This window comes from Lates calcarifer, linkage group LG3 (assembly GCF_001640805.2).
Source record: "Lates calcarifer isolate ASB-BC8 linkage group LG3, TLL_Latcal_v3, whole genome shotgun sequence".
NCBI classification, from domain to species: domain Eukaryota; kingdom Metazoa; phylum Chordata; class Actinopteri; family Centropomidae; genus Lates; species Lates calcarifer.
In genome coordinates, this window is record NC_066835.1 from 9,764,337 (window position 1) to 9,786,398 (window position 22,062).

Genomic DNA, 22,062 nt, shown 5'->3' on the forward strand with positions numbered 1-22,062 from the left:
AATGTTGATATTTAAATTGCTATGTATGAGCACTACATATTAAAAATAATAAATAATTTTTTTAAAAAAATTAAAAGCACAAGAAATACATTTTTATTTGGCAGTTATCAAGTACAACTTTTGGATGGTCTCCTGAATTATTACAATACTTTAAATATAAAATTAGTACTATTATTATTCATTCCTTATCTATACCACTTATCCGTTAAGGGTCATGGGGGGCTGGAGCCTATCCCCGCTGACACTGGCCAAGAGGCAGAGTACTCAGAGTACAACATCACACACATCGCAGGGCCAACACATATAGACTCACATTCTCACCTATGGGCAATTTAGAGTCACCAATTATCCTAAATTGCATGCCTTTGTACTGTGGGTGGAGCCCTAAACAGGCACAGGGAGAACATGCAAACTCATGCAAACAGAGAGGGTGAACTACAGCTCGAACCCAGAACATTCTTGCTGTGAGGCAACAGTGCTAACCACTGCACCACTATGCCGACCACAATCATCATTATCTCATTTAAATGTATTATTGGAGAATGACATTAGGTTTTAGAAGAGAATAGATCATTTTTGCTAATTCTAAGTGGCTTTCCCCAGTCTTTATGAAACTGATCCTTTCAGTCTTTTTAAAGTGTAACTCTTCTGATGTGGGTGGGGTCTAATTGGTAAACAGACATCAGGAGGCTCATGCGCTGAATACTGATCTGACTGTCAGAGGCTGAGGCACGTATAGAGTGAACTCTCAGGACAGCCCAACTTTGGTTTGCCCTAATTAACTATATGGAGATTAGTGAAATCATTTATTCTTGCATTTTAATGTCTGTCTGAGGGACAGTGAAAAAGAGGTGTTGTGGATGAAAAGTGTCTTTGAGCTGAAAGTGTTATTTGTGCATGTAAAGGAAGTGTGTGCGCAGTTTGAAAAAGCATGCAGTGCTGGTTCATTCAATAACAAGACAGGGCAGGGCTGTCCGTTAGAGAGACAGAGAGATGTGTGATATCTATTGTCAGTGGAGGTCTGCATATGCAAACAGACTGCATATTCAGTGGCAAACACTGGGCAGAGAAAAATAATTCAACTAACATGCTGCCACCTGCTCTTTTTTGTTACTCTTTAATTATACCTCCACACTGTACACCTGCGCAAGTACACACACTTTTTGAGTCAGATTGAACATATTTATGTCCCTAAAACATGACTAATGCGAGTACACACAAACCTACACAGATCAGACTGCACCCAAGTGAGAAAACCAAAGTGTCTTTATTATAATCAACATGCAGAATACAGAAAAAAAACGTTTTCAGCTCACAGATGAGTGTCTACCACACAAGCTTATCTACCCTCCCAAAACTCTTTACAATGTAAGAAGGTTATTAAGAAATTATTACAATTATTCAGTTGTTCATTTCCATTTAGCAAAATCTCAAACAAATCTGTAGAAAAGAACCCAAAACACCCAAGACAACCTTGAATGTCACTCAAATGACAGAGATACTTTATTTCATAACTAGCAAGCAGGTACTGGAGATTGGATATTAGCAGGAGCTGAATTATGCATGCATTTATGCAGTACACTAACGGGGACGCTACCATTCCCCATAAATAACATTTGCAATGCTAATTCTAAGTATTTCGGGCTATGCAATCACATATTTGGGGTTTTCTACTCACAGATCTTTTGGTCTATGTACTTGCTAGTTATCTAAATAAGGTAGGAGTGTCATTTATTTGGGTGGGCTATGGTTTGAGTCTGCATGCTGGTTCAGAGGACTGCTCTTATTTCTATAAAGGTCTTTCAGATATACAGTAGATAGTAATAATTTCCCAGGTGAAGCCACTGTGGCCAAACATGCAATAGTCATCAATGGAGTAGTTCAAATTGTTTCACCAGAACAAGCTAATTCTCTGAGCTAGACTACAGTATGTAGTATGTAGTATAGTTGTGTGTACATGTTTGTGTGTGAATGTGTGCTTGTGCTTTTGCATGTGTAGATGTATTATACAGTACATAAATGTATATATATATATATATATGATATATATGTGTATTTGAGAGTATGTGTGCATGTAGTCCATTGTCAGGGACTGAAGGTCCTTGTCGACTCATAGTCCGACATACACTTAGGTTTGATGCCTTTAGCGTTGTAGTAATCCACCACCTGGTTAGGGACCTCTGCCAAAACACTCTTCGCCAGGGCAGCTGGGGATGCCTGGAAATACAGATACAGACAGAGAAGAAGGAAGAGAGAGGTCACAAATACACACACATCGCCGGTCATGTGTGATTCTAGGATGCCAGAATTTACCGCTGAGCCTGATGCTGTCAAAGGTCTAGATCCAGTGAGACTGATGAGATCAGACAAGCTCATTTGACAACCTCCAAACATCCCTGCTTTCACCTTTTTGTCCTCTAGTTCCATAGCTTGGTTTCTAGATACGTGTGCAAGAAAATGTCACAGAAGGAAAATGCATTACATCCTGTCAGAACACCACATGAAGGCACACACTTTACACTAGGCAAGAGTGTACAGCTGTACAGTTAATGCTGTACGTGTTCATCTAAAATGTTCAGTTGAATTTGTTCCTATTTGCTTTGTGGGTTTTTTTTAAATTAATTGAAAAACTGCAACTCTAGTTTTGGAGTTCTGATAAAGGCCTGTAATAACTTAAGACTCACAAAACCCTTTCAAAATGTTAATGGAAAATGTGTATTTTCTTACCATGAAGAAGAAGGAGAGAGCAGCCAGAAAAATTACCCTCATAATAAATTACAAAAACCCAGTGGACACTTTTGACACTTTTTACACTTTTCTTGACATTATTAATCAGAGCCATTTATCACCAGTATGCATGTTGTAAGAATGAGACCATCCTGGACAGAGTTTATTCTAGTTAATGTTAAATTTTTGGCATATTATGTTATTGTATTCAGATTATGTCCATCAGATTTTACTGAAAGCTTAGATTTTGAGTTATGGGAAATGGGAATTAATTAAGCTAAAAACCCAAACTTCTAGTTACTTTAAGAACTAAGAAAAGAAAAGAAAAACCTTATTCCAATGCATACAAGAATGCACACACACAGTTACTCACGCACGCTCATGGGTCAACTACTTGTCCGCTATGCACACATATGCTAACCGCACGACACACACACACTTCCGAATCCTTGAAGTCTGAGAGTCTGTCATACTCCGTCTCACATAATTCCCTGAGACAATGCATCATCAAAGTGCACCCACCCAACCCCCTCCTCCTCCTCTCATTTCCACCCTCCCTCCTACTCTCTCTCCTCCACTCCTATCTACCTGTTATCCCCCGCTCTGCCTGTCACACAGCAGCTCTGTCCTGCTAATCCCTTCTGAAAAGAAACGACAGAGCAGAAAATCACCTCTCCACCTCTGTCACATACTCCCTCGCTCTCTTTTGTCTTTAGCTCCGGTCTCCTGCTGACCTCCCTCCAACACCACCACCACCACCACCACCGGGGGCTGTCTCTCTCCCTGTGCTTCTTCTCCCTCTGTCCCTCCAGATTCATTCATCACTTCTCCTCTCCACCTGTCTCTTTATCTATGTACTTTTGGGTATAATATATTTTTCTACTGCTTCCTACAGTACATTTGCTGAGGTCTTCCCCCCCTCTCTCTCTCTGTTTAGCTGGGATGATTTCTCAACCTGTCAGAGACCAAACTCACCATAACAGACCAGGCAAACAGACCCTGTCAAAGCCAGGCAAAAATTAATGACACCAGAGACACACACACAGACACACACGCGCAGTGTGTGTAGATAGCTGATGTGTTTTGACGAGCACACCAAGCATATTACGCCCACACACTCACACTCATTACCCCCTGAATATAGCACTTCTTAACACCCACCCAACACATACATATACACACACACACAAACACACATTTACAGAGCCCCTGTTGAAGTGGAACTTTTTAAGTGCCACTGCTGGTCTGCCCTAAGAGACAGAGATACAGCAGCTTATGGTAATATTCATTTGACATCAATTTACTCATTTGTGTGATATATTAGTTAGTTAGTTCATCACAACTCTGCTTGAATTCAAGGAGTATGTTTTCCATTTAAAGGTAACCTATGTAACTTTTGCTGAACAGCAGCAATTGCAGCCTAAAGTGGCCATTACAGAAAAACCATCTAGACATGCTAACATTTAATGTAACAAAAGCACAAGTTGAGAAGAGTAATAAAGTATGCAAACTAACCCAATAATGTCATTTACAGAGTAGTATCTATCAAAAGTTTGCTAACATTAGCCACCTTAAGCTGGTCGTACCAGACCAAGTGAGGCTGATGATGCAAAACTCCTGAGTGTATTTGATTGAACAAGAGTACATTTTAATACTTCTGAATTCCTCTCTTCATTTGTAAGAGGAACATTGTGTTATTTCATCTTTCAACAGTTAAGTAGTCTCACTTTAATTCCAGCACTCAGGGCTGTTCACCTTGATGCAGACTAAGTCACAGTAGCTGCAGATTGTTTGCTTGCCTTCATGTGGGAGCATGGATTATTATCAGAGATTATGAGGTCATATTTATTGGGATTTACATGAACCTTGTGTTTACAGTGATGTTTACAGTAGATTTGTATCTAGTAAATCGTGTAAAGGCTCCAATGCAAACTGTGAACTGGAAAACTTCAGCTTTTGTCACTTGACCAAATATTTTTACTGGAGGGCCAGATTTGACTCACAGGCCACTATTTTCCCACTGAAAATAACAATGTTTGATGTCAGCCTTTTTGTTGTTGTTGTTGTTTTTTTTTTTTTTTTTTGTTTTCACGTTGTCGTCCCAGTGTGAAATTTCTTAATGTTTCATGACTAGATACACCTCTGTAGATACTCTGAACATTTCTTATGCTCTTTAATGTTGTTATTCTTGAGTTCGGCTTGTGAGAGCTCTAAAGTTTTAAGGTAAACAGTCTGGTATCCACTACAGTTATGCTGGCTGTGAAGAGGTAGCCACACAAAGTGCAAAAATAGCTGAAAAATTGCATATAGTGCAGAAATATATTAGAAAACCCATTGTGCTGCATTCTTATATTGTGCCTCATTTGTTCATGTCTTGCCGTTTCCTGACTTCCCTGAAGAATTAGTCACATTTTCTAACCAGTCTGCATTTATCCAAGCTCTATGATCCACAAAATTTAAGACATCTACCCCCTCACCCCCCACCCCTTTTTCCCCTACTGCCACCCACGTGTTTGAAGTCCTTGAAGGGGACGAACTGGACGATGTCGCGGAGGACGGGTTCTCCCTTGGGCGAACGCAGGATCCCGTCATCCCCGTCCAGTATCTGCATGTCCGTGAAGTCGGCGTTGCCCACGCCAACGATGATGACGGACATGGGCAGGTGGGAGGCGTGCACGATGGCCTCCCGCGTGTCCGCCATGTCGGTGATGACGCCGTCCGTCAGGATCAGCAGGATGAAGTATTCCTGGTGGGATGGTTAGGGGTGGGGGGAAGATGAGGGGAGGGACGAATAGATGTTCGCTGAATTTTAAAAGTGGCTTCTTGTCAGAGGCTAATTTGAATAAATCTCATTCTAATCCACAAGAGAGCTGGAGAAAAGCGGGAGGCGTTAAGGCAGAGAAGAATTTGTACTCTAAAACTTATAACTAGAATTAAATTAATATCAATCACCCTCCGCCCCACCACCCCTCCCCTTTTCAGTTCATCTCTTTTTGCTCTTCTTTGTCCAATTTCCTACCACCTCTGATGTCTCTTTTTTTTCATTGCTATTTGTCTTTCCTTTGTCTCCCTGTGGGCTGGTGCAAACACAAACAGTCACAACAGGAACAATATGGTGCAGACTTTCTTTTGTTATCTTTCTAATTCTCTCTCTCACCATGGCCTCTTTGGTGTGCATCTCCTCAGAGGCGGACGAGGCCACTTTCTGGATGATTGGGGCGATGTTGGTGGGCCCGTACAACTGGATCTTAGGGAGGCAATTCTGGTAGGCCTCCACCACACCTTGGATCCCTGCAACACACACACACACACACACACACACACACACACTGACTTTCTGCTTGTTTATTTGTCTCCCAGTCTATCTCTGTATATTACACTACGCCTGACCTCACCGAGTCATAGTTCTTGTACTTGCAAAAGTATCTGCTAAAATAAATCAGGTTTCAACATGTGTGATTACTCGCCAAGGTGACTGGGCATTTTTCAAAAAGCATTCCACACAAACGTGAGTCGGCAGACACTCACCATCACGGCAGGAACGCAGCTATGTGGGCAGGAGAGTGCGGAAGCCCATTTCACACATACAGATTAGTGTTGTTTTTCTCTGTATCTTAGAGCCTGAAATACTTCCTGCAGCATAGTGACAAATCTCCCAGCTGCATTTGTGCGTGCGTGTGCATGCAAGTTTGTGTGCATGCCCCAAGTGTATAGAGAGAGAGATATACAGATATAGAGGGTAAAATATGGGGCTGACAGTGAGGGAGAGAGGAGAAGTGTGTAGCGGTGATACTGTAGGACTGTTCTGGTCCTGTGATGTATGAATGCGCATGTGAAGGTTTCTGTGAGTTGAGAAGTCTGTGTGTGTGTGTGTGTGTGTGTGTGTGTGTATGTGTGTAGGAGCTCACCAGCGCATTCAGGATTGTCCTCATCAAAGTTCACAGCAAAATCGTGTGAAACCTTCATGTGGAGCAAAGAGAACAGAGGGCCTTTCACTGCCACGGCAAACCAAACACTCAGCACAACACGTTCAGTCCAATTTGCAGGTTGACAAATGCATTCTCCTTTCATGTTGATCAAAAGCAAACTGTGCCTCCAAAAGAGATCTAAAATATAAATTTAAACACGCATATACAAGCATCCCAAACGTCCTACCTTGAAGTCAGGTGGTATCAGTGCTCCAAAGCCAAACGCTGGGAACATCTTATCACTGGAGAAAGTGAGAGACACATGATTCATTGAAAAAGATGGAGCCAAGATACAGAGGGAATGACAAATAACGGACAAAAGCTCTGAGATCTGTGAAACGCTTTACGTGATAAGCATGAACAAATCCTTTTATGCAGACTTTTATCTAAGGCTGTGGTCTCCCAGAGGGAAAATCTAGTGTGTGTATGCATTTGAATGCCTGTATGTGTGTGTGTGTGTGTGTGTGTGTGTGTGTGTGTGTCAGAATAGGCCAAATGATGATTGATGGACTGGTGTCTACCTGTCATAGTCTTGGCAGATCTCCCCTACAGCCACCAGTGCTTTGAGGTACTCATTGGGCTGGTAGGGGTGGATGTAGTGGAGGGAGCAGCTGTTTCTGGGATCCCCATTGGATGCTGTGAAGTCTATTGCCACCTGGAACACAAATACACACATACATGTGCTCACTTGGCATGGGTAGACATGGACAGACAATGACATACTGCTGTAAATATTAAGCAGATTATATGGGACAAAACTTACTGTGAACTGAATTTGGCAGCCTCCCATGATGTAATCCAGGAAGGAATACATTTTGATGATCTGTCAGGGGAAATGTTGAAATTTAGGCCACATCATGGATATGAAAAGATAGACAGTCTTTATTGTCCTAGAGAGGAATGTGTTGCCACAGTCTGCTCTCACATGAAAAGCATACAGAAACACACAATTCATACAGCGGCAGATCCTGTTTTTTTTTTTTTTTTTTTTTTAGCACTTTCCTTAAAATTGCAAGATAAGAGCTAGACAGACGTGTGTAGGATTGTTTGGCCTTGGCAGAGATATGCGCTGTACTGAGTGCCACATTAGTGCTGCTACAGCAGGAGGGACAAAACCCTTTCCAAAGAAGCCTTTTTCTCCAGTGATCCTTGAAATTATTACCAATATTTACATTATTAATTCTGAGATGATCATGAGAAAATTAATCAAAACCTATTTGTGTAATTGATTAATCAGCATTTATCAGGCAAAACTGACAAATATTTCCTGGTTCTCACATTTGAGGGTTTGCTGCTTTTTTTCTCTAATTGTCATTGTTAATTTAATATCTTTAGATTTTAGACTGTTGATCAGATAACTCTCAGTTATGGGAAATGTTATCTGACATTTTACAGATTAAACAATAATAAACTATTATACCAATTAATTTACATATAAATAAGTACCAAAAATAATCACTGTAGACAGGGATAGATTATAGAAAGTAGAAGGATATAAGGCTGATGCTTTATCACTTCACCTTACAGTGGTTGAGCATGACAACACCAGAGTTTCTGTAATTCTTCTTCTTCATCTGGTATTTAGGGTTGATGCACTCCCACTGAATCTAGGCAAACACATATGTAAATCATGTTAATGTTGGTGGTGCAGCTGTGGGTGTGGTGTGAGTCTGAGAGGAGCGTAATTAAACACACAGTAGATGAAGAACCGCAGATGTCACATCAGCCTTGTGGTACATACTGTAACTATGTTTAAACATTATTACCTGACGAGGCTCCAACTGTCCATCTAAATAAATCTGTGATAAGGACTCAATGTGCAGTGTGCTTTTCATCCGCGTGGCTTGAGCATGTACAGAAGTTTGTGTGTTTACATGCTTACCTGTTTTCCCTCCTGCTCTGCCCTCATCTCCTTAAAAGTGGTCTGAAACTCCCCAATGAAGTCATGTTTCCCATTGGAGTCCCAGTCCCAAACTGTGCACTGGAACGGAAACAAAGAGACACACATACACAAGTGCGCACATTCATTCAGTTAGAGCGCAGCTGCGACACTGTCACCTAAACGCACACACACACATGGACTCGCAGGCATGCAGGGAAATGCCATGCTGAATGATTGATAAGGCGGTGTTGGTGGGGGGGCAATGGAGCGGTGAAATATTAATCTGAGGATGCTGAGAGGGACGCGGCTTAAGAGACAGCTTTATGTGTGTGTACGTGTGTGCGTTAAGGCGTAATAGTTTGTTTCTCTCAAAGGAGCTACTAGACAAGATAAATGGCCTCAATCAGTGGTGAAATGTGAGGGTCAGCGGGCCAAGACTTAGCGCATCACAAAGAAACAATCCTATTATTTCCAAAGGTGACAGAAGGTACCAGTTTCTGGGCTGTCCTGCAGAGTTTTTACAGTCAATAATATTCAATAAAGTTGGTCAATAGAGGCATATGCACACAGGCACACACGCAGAGAAAAATGCTTCTATCTTTAACACAGGTTTAATAGCTGCAAACGAGTCCTTCTGCTGTAGAGCTTTGTGACCTTCTCGCCTGAAGTCACCTCAACAACCAGCGATCAGAAACAATCTAGCAACGCTTGATTAGAAACTACAGCCGGCAGTAATCCCCTTATTTCCTGTCTCCTACTTAAGCCTCCAAGTGCCTGCACCTTAAGTGTATATGCTTTTTTTGTCCCTGTGTGTGTGTGTGTGTGATCATTTGAGGTTAGCGTGTGTCTGTGTTTTTGACAGTAATTTTTGGGGGTGAGGGAGCGAGCACTCGCTTTGGCAGCCTCGCTTCCCACTTCAAGCTGCTGAGAGCTGTGCGGGAGAGTAATGAAAAAATGAAGAAGCCCCGTTCCATTCACTGAATGCTAACTGTTGGATGGAGAGGTGGGGGAGAGAGGCTGACGGAGGGGCTGAGAGAAAAGTAAAGAGAGGTGGAGAAACGTGTGAGGAGAAACACAAAGGGAGAGACAGCCAGACACTGCAGAAGAGGGTTTATGCATTTATGCATTGGTCAGTTAAGAGCCCGGTGAAAAGGAAGCACTGGTCTGAATAGAAATCTCTGCCCTGCCATTTCTCACTATACCTCTGATGTTTCAAACAGGTAGCCCTGGAAACCATAGCCAATGGCGTGCATGTGTGTATGTGTGTGCATGTGTGTGTGTGTGTGTGTGTGAGAGAGAGAGAGCCCTTTCTCCTGCTGTCAGGAGCCATGCAGAGTTAAGACGCCTCTGAATATTTAATGAATAAGCTCATGTTTATTCATGGCAAGAATAACTGTTCGCAGCTGATGTTCGGCCACCACTTTTGCACAAATGCACACACACACACACACACACACACACACACACACACACACACACACACACACACACACACACACAGAGGTCTATTCTGGCAAGAAAAGGTGAGAGTTTAGGGCGACCACTGAGCTCTTTCACACCCATGAGGCTCTTTAAATAACACACTGACATCAGGAAAGGCAGCACATGACCTGACCTCAACTCCTAACTCAGAGATAAAAATGGCAGGAGATGACTGAGGCCGCTTTGTGATTTGCCCACATTGTTTGGCTTTGGCTGTGTATACACCTGTGGGCGTGTGGCACTAAGGCAATGCTTATGTTTTACAAATCTCATCATTTGTATGCTGCACAAAAAGCAAAACACCTCGCGTAGAAACACCAGCAGCCCTTAGGGTGCTATTTGGCCTTGGCCCTCTAAATGTGCATTGTGCCTCACTGGGGGACGGACTGAAATAATGAAGCGAGCCATGGCGGAAGTTTTGCCACACTGAGATTGTTGCAGATTCTGATTAAGGTTAAATAAAAATGATGCTGCCATTATCACGACCTGCCAAAAATAGTCACAGCTCCCGTCTCACCTTTAGCTCCCTGTCGTGGTCTCCACTGCACAGTGTGTTCAAGGAAACTTTGAAGGATTTCCAAACTGGGCTCAGGTTGTTCATGACCGTCTGCACACACACACACACACACACACACACACAAGCATCACAGTGATTGTTAATCACAGATCCGAAGCATTTAAACATATGTCTGCGTGTGCTTGTAATTACCTCGGTTCTGTGCACGAGCGACTCGGTCCCATCATCGTTTGTTCTAAAAATCTCCAGGAAAGGATCTGACTTGCTGAAGAAATCCTTCAGAGGGAGAAACACGCATGTAAGGCGCTGCCTCAGAGCTGCCTTTGATCACCATAAATCATTCATACACTAACAGAATCATTATTTCAACCCTTTTTTCTCCCTTTCTTCCCTGTTTCTTTCACCCATCCCTTTCCCGTCCTCTCCAATTTATCCGCCCCTCCCCTGCTCTCTTCCATCTTTCCCCTAAGGCGCAACTTGTTTGGATTAGTCATCCGTGGCCATGTGTGTGCGTGGGGAAGCTGAAAATTAATATAGTTATCTGTGTGTGTGGTGGGGTGGGTGAGATAGGAGGGGGTTATTGGGGGGGAGACAGGGGATGGGGGGGCACACCTATCTCAGCAGGCTTCCTCAAATGCCAGACTGTACTTCTGTGTATTGTGTGTGAGTTGCCTCATTGCCAAATCCCACCCACCCATAGACACACAGATAAATTATTTTTAAAAATATAGAGCGAGCACACAGTCGCACAAACCTTGTCATCTAGCTTACGAGCGCTGAAGGAGAGTTCAACGTAATCGTCGTTACCAGACAACTCCTCTGCTGTCACCTTTACAGAGAGGGGGGATAGAAATAAACAAGGAAAACGGGGGGGGCAGAGAGAGAGAGAGAGGGACAGTCAGAAGAAGGGGGTGAGAGAAAATGAGATGGAAATGAGGAACAGAACAGATTGAACAGGCAACATCATCAAATTAATTATCTTCGGAGTGTCTGAGTGCAAGAGGTGGTGTGTGTCTGATTTGTGTGTATATGTGTGTCACTGTGTGTGTGTGACTTGTTGTACCGTTATGGAAGACTTTCCAGCAGTGTTTCCCTGTTTGAGTAGAGCTTTGGTCAGTTTCCTCTGTGAGACAATCTGGAACAAACAGAAAACAAAATCAAAATCAGTTCACATATTCCAGCCCTGTGAGTGTCACCCTGGTGTTACCTTGCACTTCTTGTTAATGTTAGCATACAGCTGCCTACTTACACATCCAGTGGACATAAAGCAGCATGGTGGAGTCACCTTTCTCACTATCTGTCAAATGTAATTTTCTCTGGTGTTATATCCCTGGTTTGATCTGCCGGCTCATGGGAGCTGGCAGATCTCTCTTTACAATTCTGTGCAGGCCAGGTGCTATAAAAGGGGCATGTGTGATAAGTAACTGCTAACATTTATAGGGTGGATCCATTGGAAGTCAACCACACAGACAGACAAACCAAAAAAATAAGCTAAAAGCACACTGGAAGCTGCAGAGTGGGGTGCTTCTCAGTGGGATCAGTAGTACGAGCAACGCTTTCTAATTATTTGGAGACATTTGATTTGTTGTTAACATCCAAAGAGCAAAACTGATGTAAGTGTATTGCATTGGGATAATTCTTGCAAAATGCTAGCGTGTGTTATTTCACTGTAAAAAATATCTGTGACCGAAACCTTGTCTGTAATTACATAGTGCACAGATACAAGTGTGTTTTTTGTGTTCAGTATTGATATGAAAATTGCTTCTGGAAGATAAATATTAAATGAATATTAAATATATATTAACTAAAATTAATGTTTAAACGAGTTATAATTGCACAGTGAACACAGGAAATGATGCTAACCTAACCCCCAACTTTATTTAGACCTGCAATAACTGTTTTTGTTTGGCCACTTGGGGGCAGTAGAAGCAAGTTGTGAACACAAAATGTATGTACTTTTGGCTGAAAACTACTGCTTGCTGCTAGCCAAAGCAATGTTGATAAGAGCAGTGCACCAAAACAGTAAAGTTGCAGGAAGGAAAATCAAAAGAATGAGCTCAAAGACTCTAAAACACTACCTAGAGCCAAGGGGAGCGGCAGAGTCGGGTGATAATTCTCTGTGGGTTAATGGCTACAAGTGACACATTTCATATCCAAATAGTCATGTGATCAGTTGTTTCTTTCAGTATATGTGTATGTATATACATGCTGTCTGTGATGATATTACCAACACAATGTCTCTGTGACTCTTTCTGGCTACATCTCCCAGTGATGACACTAGTATCTATGGGGAGCCTGCCAATGTACAAAGGACCCAAAATTAACACAGTAATGCAACAAATGGCAGTATGTAACACTTACTGCCATCTTTGCACAAAATGTTCTGCTGTCTATCTCATATTTCACTAAACAGATTTCTATTAACAGATCTGTTACTATCACTTTCTGAGATCCCCGTACAGTCCTCTGGCTCTTTCCTATTGCACTGACATAATACTGTCTTTTTCTTAACAAAGCCCTGGATTGACAGCAGTATCCAGAATGTTGTTGTTCACACCCCCCGACTGAATGTTGGCAGCACGTTATCCCATTTCACTAAACCTCTCTGGCTCTCGCATTCAAAATCATCCTCTTCCATGTCAATTATCTCAGTTCTTCCGACTATGGTAAATCCGCCAGCTTCATGTTGCTGATAGCGTCTCTGACAATGAGAAGTGGATTCTAGTGGAAAACAAATATTTTCATTCCCCTACCATGGCAGAGTGGAACTTAAAGCTATGAGAACCATATTTCCCTCCATTCAATATGACATTAGATAGTAATTCCCTGGAATCAACTTACTCGACTTCTTAATGAGTACTATTGCAACTCCAATTTCTATTTTAAAGGCTGGTGGATATTAAGTAAAGCATGTAAATAAAGCAATCTTTACATATTGATTACAACTACATCATTAAGAGGGGCAGCAACACCATTAAAGGAGCAACAAGGCCATATGTATTAGCATATACACATATAAATACTTAGAAAACATAGTGGAACACACCCTGGGGCTTTATGTAACTAAGGACACAGAAAACACATAGTAAATGCAGTTAGTGAGGGTAGGTTTAAGTTGGCCTCACTAATCTTAAAGTTGCTTTTTCAACTTTAAACTTAACTTTAAAAGGATTATATACTCTAATCTGTTTCATGCCCTCAAGCGTGTGGGCTGCATTCATTCAAGCATAGGTTTGGCACTGATTATCTTGCTGTAGACTGGTAAACACAACATCTACCATATGTGATATACTGGCTCAATGCATTCTGCTGTTTGCCGGTGCACTCACTGATGCATGTAAATGCGCTCCTGTCATGCATTCACCTGCAGAAGTATGCTCACATCATACACACTTCTTCCTTATGGTGAACCCACTCAAACATGTGTTCACATGTGCGCCATGTATGAATGGAAAACTTCACTCACATGCACCACTTAGCTTGTGCAGTGACCTGAGTGACTTCTAGGAGGTTTCTGTTTTATTGAATAGTACACAGTGGAGGGAGTAAACAGCAATAGCAAACAGTGTAGCATGTTATAAAAAATCTGGTTCAAAACTGATTATAGTAAATGATTACACAAAAGACTGTAATGACCAGTAAGAAAAAGCACTGACCTGCCCTAAAGTGCACTCCATAGCTCCCAGGAAGTCAGCATCACGGAGGCCATTGTTGCCAGAGCTGATGTCGTGAAGTTCAAAGCGGAGCCTCTGGACCTCCTCAAAGTAGTAATCCACCAGGAAGATCTTGGAGAAGACTGGGCCGCTACTGCTGCGGATCACCTCTGTACGGTCCACCTGCAAACACACAGTACATGTGCATGTACACCCGCAAAGGCAGGAGTGCATGGACACGCACAAACAGCACCAGATTAACGTTATATCCAAATACATTTTTGGCGTCTAAATGACATCTAAAAAACAATCAATGTTATGAGCTGTTTGGACTGGATTGACCACAGTGGGATCGTTTATTACATATATCTTAGGGCTGTTTGCCAAAGCTTTTCTACAGAAAGAACCCAGAGGGCTAAATTATAATGTTGTTGAAAAAGTTGAAAAATATAAAAACTACTGATAGATAGAAATGCAAAGTGAAAAACAAACCCTGTTTATAATGGCGCCATCATTTATTTCTATGTCAATCAGTTTATTCCTTTCATAGTCTAATTGAAAATAAATTAATGAATATTTCATAGGGACATCAATTTATTGTTTCTATATTTTATCACTGTTTTTTATTGCCAGTTACCAACTAACGGCCTACTTTATAAAGATTTGCAAGACCAATGAGGTTTTTCATATATGCTGGTTGGAACAATAAATAACCAACAACTAAACCTAATATTACTCTTGTATTATACAGACTTATAATAGTTTTATATATTATGTTTTTCAAAGAGTCTGGCATATGAGAAACTGGTGTTTCAAAAAACTGTGCTACTTTAATGTTGGCAGTTTCACTTGAAATTGATTTTATTGTTTTCAAAATTGCACTGAAGAATGAAGATTTCATTCAATGTGCAACACACATATTGCCGCCAAGCATTGATTTGGAAGCTCAGAGGACTTTTCAGTGATGCAGCAATTACCACAAATAGCCATTACTACACTGTTTACACTTATCAATTTGAGAACTGGGATTATGGATTTTTCTTGATGGCTAAAAATCACATGCTGTTTGACTACACAGAGAAGCGACTATAGTTGTAGCATTGATCTCACATTTTCTTCTCTCTAACTGCCTGACACAGAAAGCAATAGAGAGCCAAACAAAAGCGCTGCCGACAAAACCTATCCAACACCAGCAGCAACGACTGGGTCCCTTTTATTGCTGATAACCCTTTGGCACATGCACACACACACACACACTGACAAAAGTGCTGGTGGACGGCACACCAGCAGACTTGATGTACACACAAACACTCACAGATTTGGCCTTTTTCTGACACTTACCTCAATAGGCTGGCATCTCATTAAAGCAGAGAGACTTATGAACACATACATACACAAACAAGAGCACAAACACACACACACACATACGCCCAATGGCTTGAATACTTTCTCTCAAACAATTATCCAATTAACAGACTCTGAATCTGATGGGCAGTGATAACATTTGTCCATTCCCACACTCCCACAAAGGGGCTTATAGTAACACATACACACAAATTCTCTCTCTCTCTCTCTCTCTCTCTCTCTCTCTCGCCTTCACACACACACACACAGTCACACACATACGCACACAGTCACACACACACACACACACACACACACACACACACACACACACACTAGTACGCTGCACTGTGCAAAGTAGCTTTTTGTGAAGTCTCCAAAGACAGAATAATACTGCACTACTTTCTGAGCACTTGATCTTGAGCCCCTGTGGAAACAGAATGTGTGTGTGTGTGTGTGTGTTGTGCAATGCAGCCTTTGTGCCTATGACAGTGTGTAAATGGGTGATGTGTGTGAATGCACATAAGTGTCTGTACGTCTGTAACAGCGGGCCACTGTAGCACTGGATGTGTGAGGATGTGCGTGCAGGCGTGGGTGTGTATCTACATATTTAAAAGGACGAAGGCAGCACACTCAGCGTACATCTGTCTTTTCCACAGATAAGGGAAAGAGAAATAGAGGCAGACGAAGATGCATTTCTTCCTTAAATTTGTCAGAATTTTAGATCTCTTCCTTCACACTGTGTTCTGACAAAGTTCAGCAAAAACATGTGCTGCTGTCACCGGTGAGGCTTCAGTGGGAATAAGCTGTTTCGTAAATAGGAGATTCCACCTAAAGTCCCTGAAAAAGCAGCTGGGTCTCTGAGGTAAAATGAGAGGAAGTGGAGCACTAAACAGCAAGAGCAACACAGGTTTTCCCTTTATTGTCCATTTCTCAAGTGCTAAATACTTTATTCTAGGAAGATATTGTCTCCATCTATTTGAAACCTTTTATTGTGTACAATAAAAATGTCATTGATCCTGGGGGAAAATAGCTTGGTGCTCTCATTATTTTTTAATATTAAAATGATTGGGGCAGACAACAAAGCTGAAATGAGCAGAGAAACGATACCAACACGCTTTCCATTTCAAGGTGACAAAAGCATTTGGATAGATAAATACAATCTGTGCATCAGTCTGCAAAAGTTATGATTTCTGTTGTCTAATTAGCATCCATAATTTATAAGAACCAAACAGAACATGCAATTTACTGCGAGAAGGTTAGCGACACAATCACAGCTCCGGATGATAGCTCGGGGTCCTTGATTAGACGCAATCATTAAGTCAAACTCAGTGATGTAGTCGAACAGTTTCGAGCGTTGTCTGTGGAGGAATTCAGAAGGTTTTATCTGCAACAGAACCTTAAAAGCGGGTGAAGAAAGTGATGTCTTCTTTCTGACTGGTACATCATGACAAGGATGTGGTGTAGCGTGGAACAAAGTGAATAGCTACAATAAAGTCACCTTGAAGTCTTTGTAGTAGAAGCAGAAAAAATGTGCTTTTGACAACATGATACAAAGGTGTTGAATTTTATCTGCTGATATGTTTGCTGGACTTGTCTTGATTCAAGACCCTGATGGAATTCAAATGTAAAAACAAAAAAATATATATCAGTGCACACACAAGTACTTGGAGCTCTCATTCAAAATGTCTTTCAGTGGTTAAATGAATGTTGAGTGCAAGGATGCTGTAGAACAATGATCACTCTCACTGACTCTGCCACTACACTTTTATCCCCCACTTACGAAACAGCCTTTCTGAACTGGAGACACATTTACACGCCACATCCTTCTCCTTCCATCTTCCCCGGCTCTCAACCCCCCACCCCCCCCACCCTATTACTGTACCTCAAACCACTGCCCATGCGACTGCATCTTCAGCACCACGCAAGGGTCAGGTTTGGAGAGGGCATCACGGTCCGAGATCCCCCGGCAGGCCACTCTCAGCTCCACTTTGGTCAGGCATGGAGAGCTGATGAAGCCCAGTGTGGCCTCTGCGGACTCGTAGATGTTACTCATGCTGAATACACAATCACACACTGAAAGGAGAGGGAGACAGAAGAAAAGATGGGGTCAGTTTGGAGATTGTGAAGCAGATAGATAGATAAAGGTAAATATCCCATGCACTGTAGTTCATTTGAACTGTTGTTTGCTTTGACAGGAGCAGATGCAATGGCCCTGACTAAGCAGACAGCACTCAAACTGTTCAAGGTCAGGACTCTGAAGCCACTGAATATCAGGCAAGGTCCCCAAATACACACAAACACACACTGTATTGTATAAGTACCCACAAGTATGCACTTACGCATGTTAATGCCTTTGGATCTATGTACACAGACTGCATCCAGATTAACACAAAAATGCACATACTACCACACAGCTATACACACACACACACACACACACACACACACACACACACACACACACACAGTGAGCTCTGCTGAGTAACCAACAAATCGCCAGGTTTCTCCTCAGGTTTCCACTGTGTATTATGTTCATAGTCTCTAAATAGAATACTGTCAAGCATCTAATCACTGTGAAACAGTGATTTCCATGATACGACATTTGAAGTAAAGCTTGCACATAAATGACCTATCAACTCAATCACGTTTAAAAATATCTGCAGTTTTTATTTTGTTCAAGGTGTGTGTTCTTGTATTCTGACTCCACCTGAAGTTTAGGTAATTCCTCCAAGTATTAAACTACATGGCATAGCAGTTTAAAGTGAGGAAACGAGGGTTGCATCTCATGGGAGCTTTTGTATATAGTACATGTAAAAGTCCATATTGCATAGATATGGCAATATTTTTTTTAGGGGTGGGGGGGTTCACCTTTATTCTGATAGGACAGTGGAGATGAGACAGGAAACAGAGAGAGAGAGCAGGGGAATGACACACAGTAAAGGTCCGGCCGAACCAGGAGTTGCTCCGGGGACCAGCTGCTTAGGGCACTTAAGCCCATGTGGTACACACCCCAACCATTTGGCGACGGGGGCGCCCCAGCTATGGCAATATTATTTAATAGGTGAAAAGGGATAACGCTCTCGATCTCACAGGCCCTACACATCCATTAAACACACACATAGGCGTTTTCAAATATTCTGCTTAATTAGACCTCTTCTTAGGATCGTGTGGGCATGTGCAGACTCGAGTGGCATCTTCCTTGCTCTCCTTTTAGTTTTGTTGCACCTGTTTGATTTCAGTGACCCACACCTTTATAGTTCTTGTCACCCCCATGTGATTTCAAGCATATAACAACCCACCTCCAAGCTAAAAAAAACAACAAAGAGGGCAATCATCCAGAAGTACTTAAAACACCTCCATGGTGTGCAGGGAATTTAAGGGAACAGTTTGACATTTTGGGAAATATGTCCATTTGCTTTCTTGCTGAGAGTCGTTCTGTTAAATATGAGGCTGCAGCCAACAGACCGTTAGCTTAGCTTAGCAATTAGGACTTGAATCGTGGGGAGACAGCTAGCATTGTTCTGTCCAAATTAAGGTAACAAAATCAGCCATCCAAGTACCTCTAAAGCCCACAAATTAACATGCTCATGTCTTAAATGAAATGTAGGTAGATTTTTTTTTTAAACTTTGGACATAGCCAGGCTAGCTGTAGCTAAGCTAACCTACTCCCGGCTGTAGCTTCATAGTTAATGTAGAGATATGATAACCCCTAATGTAACACTCAGCAAGAACATGAACATGTTTTTTCCCCCTAAATGTCAAATTATTCCTATAGCCTAAAATGATAACTACACAGCGTTAGCTACACTCAATAATAACTTCCCAACATGTGCTCTTTAATCAAAGGCTTTCGAGGGTTGGATCAAACTGACACTCACTTAAACCAAATTGTAAATTTATTACTATCACATCCAGAACACTGCATTGCATGTATAATTAATCTCAAAATGCATGGATCCATTTTCCCAGCCAATAATGTACAGGTCCAGTTAGTCCAAACTAAAGGATAACTGCAGGTCTGATGTGCTAGATGGTAAAAACTGAATATTAATGCAGCGGTCTAGTAGTATCATCCTTAGGGAGCACAGCTCTTGGAAGTGGGTCTGACTCTGACCTGAATGTCTCTCTCTCTCTCTCTCTTTCTCTCTCCCTCTCTCTCTCTCTGTCTTCCATAATTCATGCTCCATGTGTGTGTTGGGTGGTGGTGATTATTTTTAGCTAAGCACACCGAATGGCCTGTATACAGACAAACGGACATGGACAGAGCCACAGGGGCAGGTGTGTAACATACAACAGACCCGCGTGTGGGTGGCAAGTCGTCAGCTATGTTTCCGTATGTGCATTTGTGTATGTGTATATGTGAGCGTGTGTGGGGAAGCAGCAGATGCCTGTCTGTTCCAGTTGACAGCAGATGACACTGATAGCGATGGTGGATGTGGAAGATTTTTTACAGCCAGAGCTACTGTAGTGCAGAGTCTGCCTTAACAGTACAGGGAAGCATCAGCTGTCACATGTGTTGCACATTGCCAGAGGTGACAATGAATCTTCATGTCGCACTTCTGTCACAGGATCTTGCAATAGCTTCTTGGGGTTAAAAAGTCCTAAACTGTGGGTTTGCCAAAGCTGACAACATAGTTTTTTTAATCGGATCTACTGTAATCCCACTCAAATGCATTGTGATGAAGGTTTAAGAGTTAGGGTTCCCACTCAAATACATTTTTAGCGTTTTATTTTCTCTGACCTGTACAAATATATACAAACACCTGACAAGAAATATGAAAGCTGGAGCATTTCACCATCTTAATGTTGACAGGAGCACCCATCACAAACAGAAGGGTGCAAATTGCAGGATGGGTGGATGAATGCTCTGTAATAAAGTGGCCCGCATGCTCTCAGATTGGTGTGTAAATCAACATAATGCCCCATCAAAAATCAAATATAGCAATGATTGATTGCCTGGCGGTGTAAGACGTCTTAAAATCATTCCAAGGCTCCTCACTGTCAGCTTTTATTCTCCACACTGTGACAATCAATCACGACTCAGAGCTCAATTGCCATGATCCTTGACTATGTGTGTGTGTGTGTGTGTGTGTGTGTGTGTCCATTCCTGGTCACATGTGCACGTGTGCAGGGTTACTGTAACAGATGTGACATCAATGATTCAGCCACAGGAAGGTCCGTGACACTCAAGTACACTGTAATTGCTCGGTCACATATTGATTATCAGACAAGGAGGAGCGACATTAACATCCGTTAACATCCGGAAGAACTATGTGGCAATATTATGCAACCTACCCTACATAGAATATTAAACATGACAGGTTGGGCATGGCAGCGGTATGCTCAGCTGAAAGAGTGGACACATAAAAAGGCGGCTGGGTCTGAGAAAACACAAGAGTGTCAGAAGTGAAGCAGCCTGGTGTTGCGAACTCAGTGTTATTAGAGCTGACAGAGAGGGAGAACCAGAGAGAGTGAGGGGGGACAGAGGTTGGAGGGGGGGATTTGAGAGAAAGAAATGGAGAGAGGCAGGCAAGTGAGAGTGAATGAAGCAGAGGGGTGAGAGGGAAAGAGAGAGGGGCAGAGAATGAAGCGGATCCCCTCCTCTCATTGGGCTTATCTTATCTTATAGCACTCCAGCAGAATAAAATTAAAGCAGAGGCTTTCTAAGAGCAGCCTGCTAGGTGTTTTCCACTATTCTCTCACATAAAGAATCTCTCAAATCCCTGTGGATTACTGTGGAATAATAATTTGTTGCCTGCTGATAAAATGGATTGTCTTTTTTTTTCTTTCTTTTCTTTTCTTTCTACAGAATACTTAATACACCCACAAAGTAAAACAAGCTGTTAAACAATATGAAGCTGCTTTCCTACAGATCAGACTATAAACATCTGATGCCATCATGTATCTATAATTTACAAGACACTATAGGAAAAGGGCAAATATTTGAAATAGCCTCTACACCTCTCATGCACCGGGTAAGACATGCACCATCCGAGCTGCACCTGTCTCCTGCAGAGAGAAAACTCACCTCAACGACCTGAAGAAAAGATCCGAGCGGAGCCGAAGAACTTCGCCGCCGTTCACTTGACAATCACGGATAACTAACCGCCTCCGTAGCCATCTCCCTCCCGTCACTCTCTTTGTCTATATGTTTTCCCCCCTTCTCAGTCCCCCTTACACTGCGGAGCTCGGGCCGGTTTTTTGCTGCTGACAGCCTTGCAGAGCTGATTTCTAATTCCCACAGGCTGAGCACGGTGGAGGATGCGCTCCGTGTGCCTGGGTTTACTCTGGGTGAAAGATAGAGAGGAGGAGGAGGAGGAGGGGGAGGAGGGGGAGAAGGAGGAGGACGGTGCGCCACTTAACTAGAGTTTGTAATCCGTTGGCTCCATCGGGGGCCGCAGAGAGCGCACCACCGTACCTAGGGACCCAGCGGACCTCTAGAGCGCGGCGTGTCAGCGCCATCTCGCGGTTATTGCGGTGAAGTGG

The 22,062-nt window shown here is 42.3% G+C and overlaps 1 protein-coding gene across 1 annotated transcript; it reads right to left on the reverse strand.

Moving 5' to 3' along the window:
• Positions 1 to 1,248: 1,248 nt before the first annotated feature.
• cpne4b (copine IVb) lies at positions 1,249 to 22,003 on the reverse strand. Its single transcript, XM_018697636.2, has 16 exons — positions 21,605 to 22,003; positions 17,459 to 17,649; positions 14,233 to 14,412; positions 11,640 to 11,711; positions 11,331 to 11,405; positions 10,769 to 10,852; positions 10,577 to 10,666; positions 8,578 to 8,676; positions 8,216 to 8,302; positions 7,459 to 7,518; positions 7,217 to 7,350; positions 6,883 to 6,937; positions 6,636 to 6,687; positions 5,885 to 6,018; positions 5,237 to 5,473; positions 1,249 to 2,217 (listed from the first exon to the last, which is right to left on the reverse strand). Exons 2-16 carry the CDS (start codon positions 17,627 to 17,629, stop codon positions 2,086 to 2,088), a joined length of 1,662 nt encoding a protein of 553 aa, XP_018553152.1. The 5' UTR covers positions 17,630 to 17,649; positions 21,605 to 22,003; the 3' UTR covers positions 1,249 to 2,085.
• Between the last annotated feature and the right edge of the window lie 59 nt (positions 22,004 to 22,062).

Bases quoted from the DNA above. Each gene is read 5' to 3' on its own strand.
- cpne4b (XM_018697636.2), bottom strand. From the start codon at position 17,629: ATGAGTAACATCTACGAGTCCGCAGAGGCCACACTGGGCTTCATCAGC. The intron at 11,406-11,639 runs GTACAACAAGTC...CTCTCTGTAAAG, and splicing joins CTGGAAAGTCTTCCATAACG to GTGACAGCAGAGGAGTTGTC. The intron at 2,218-5,236 runs GTGGGTGGCAGT...CTGTATTTCCAG, and splicing joins CCTTCAAGGACTTCAAACAC to GCATCCCCAGCTGCCCTGGC.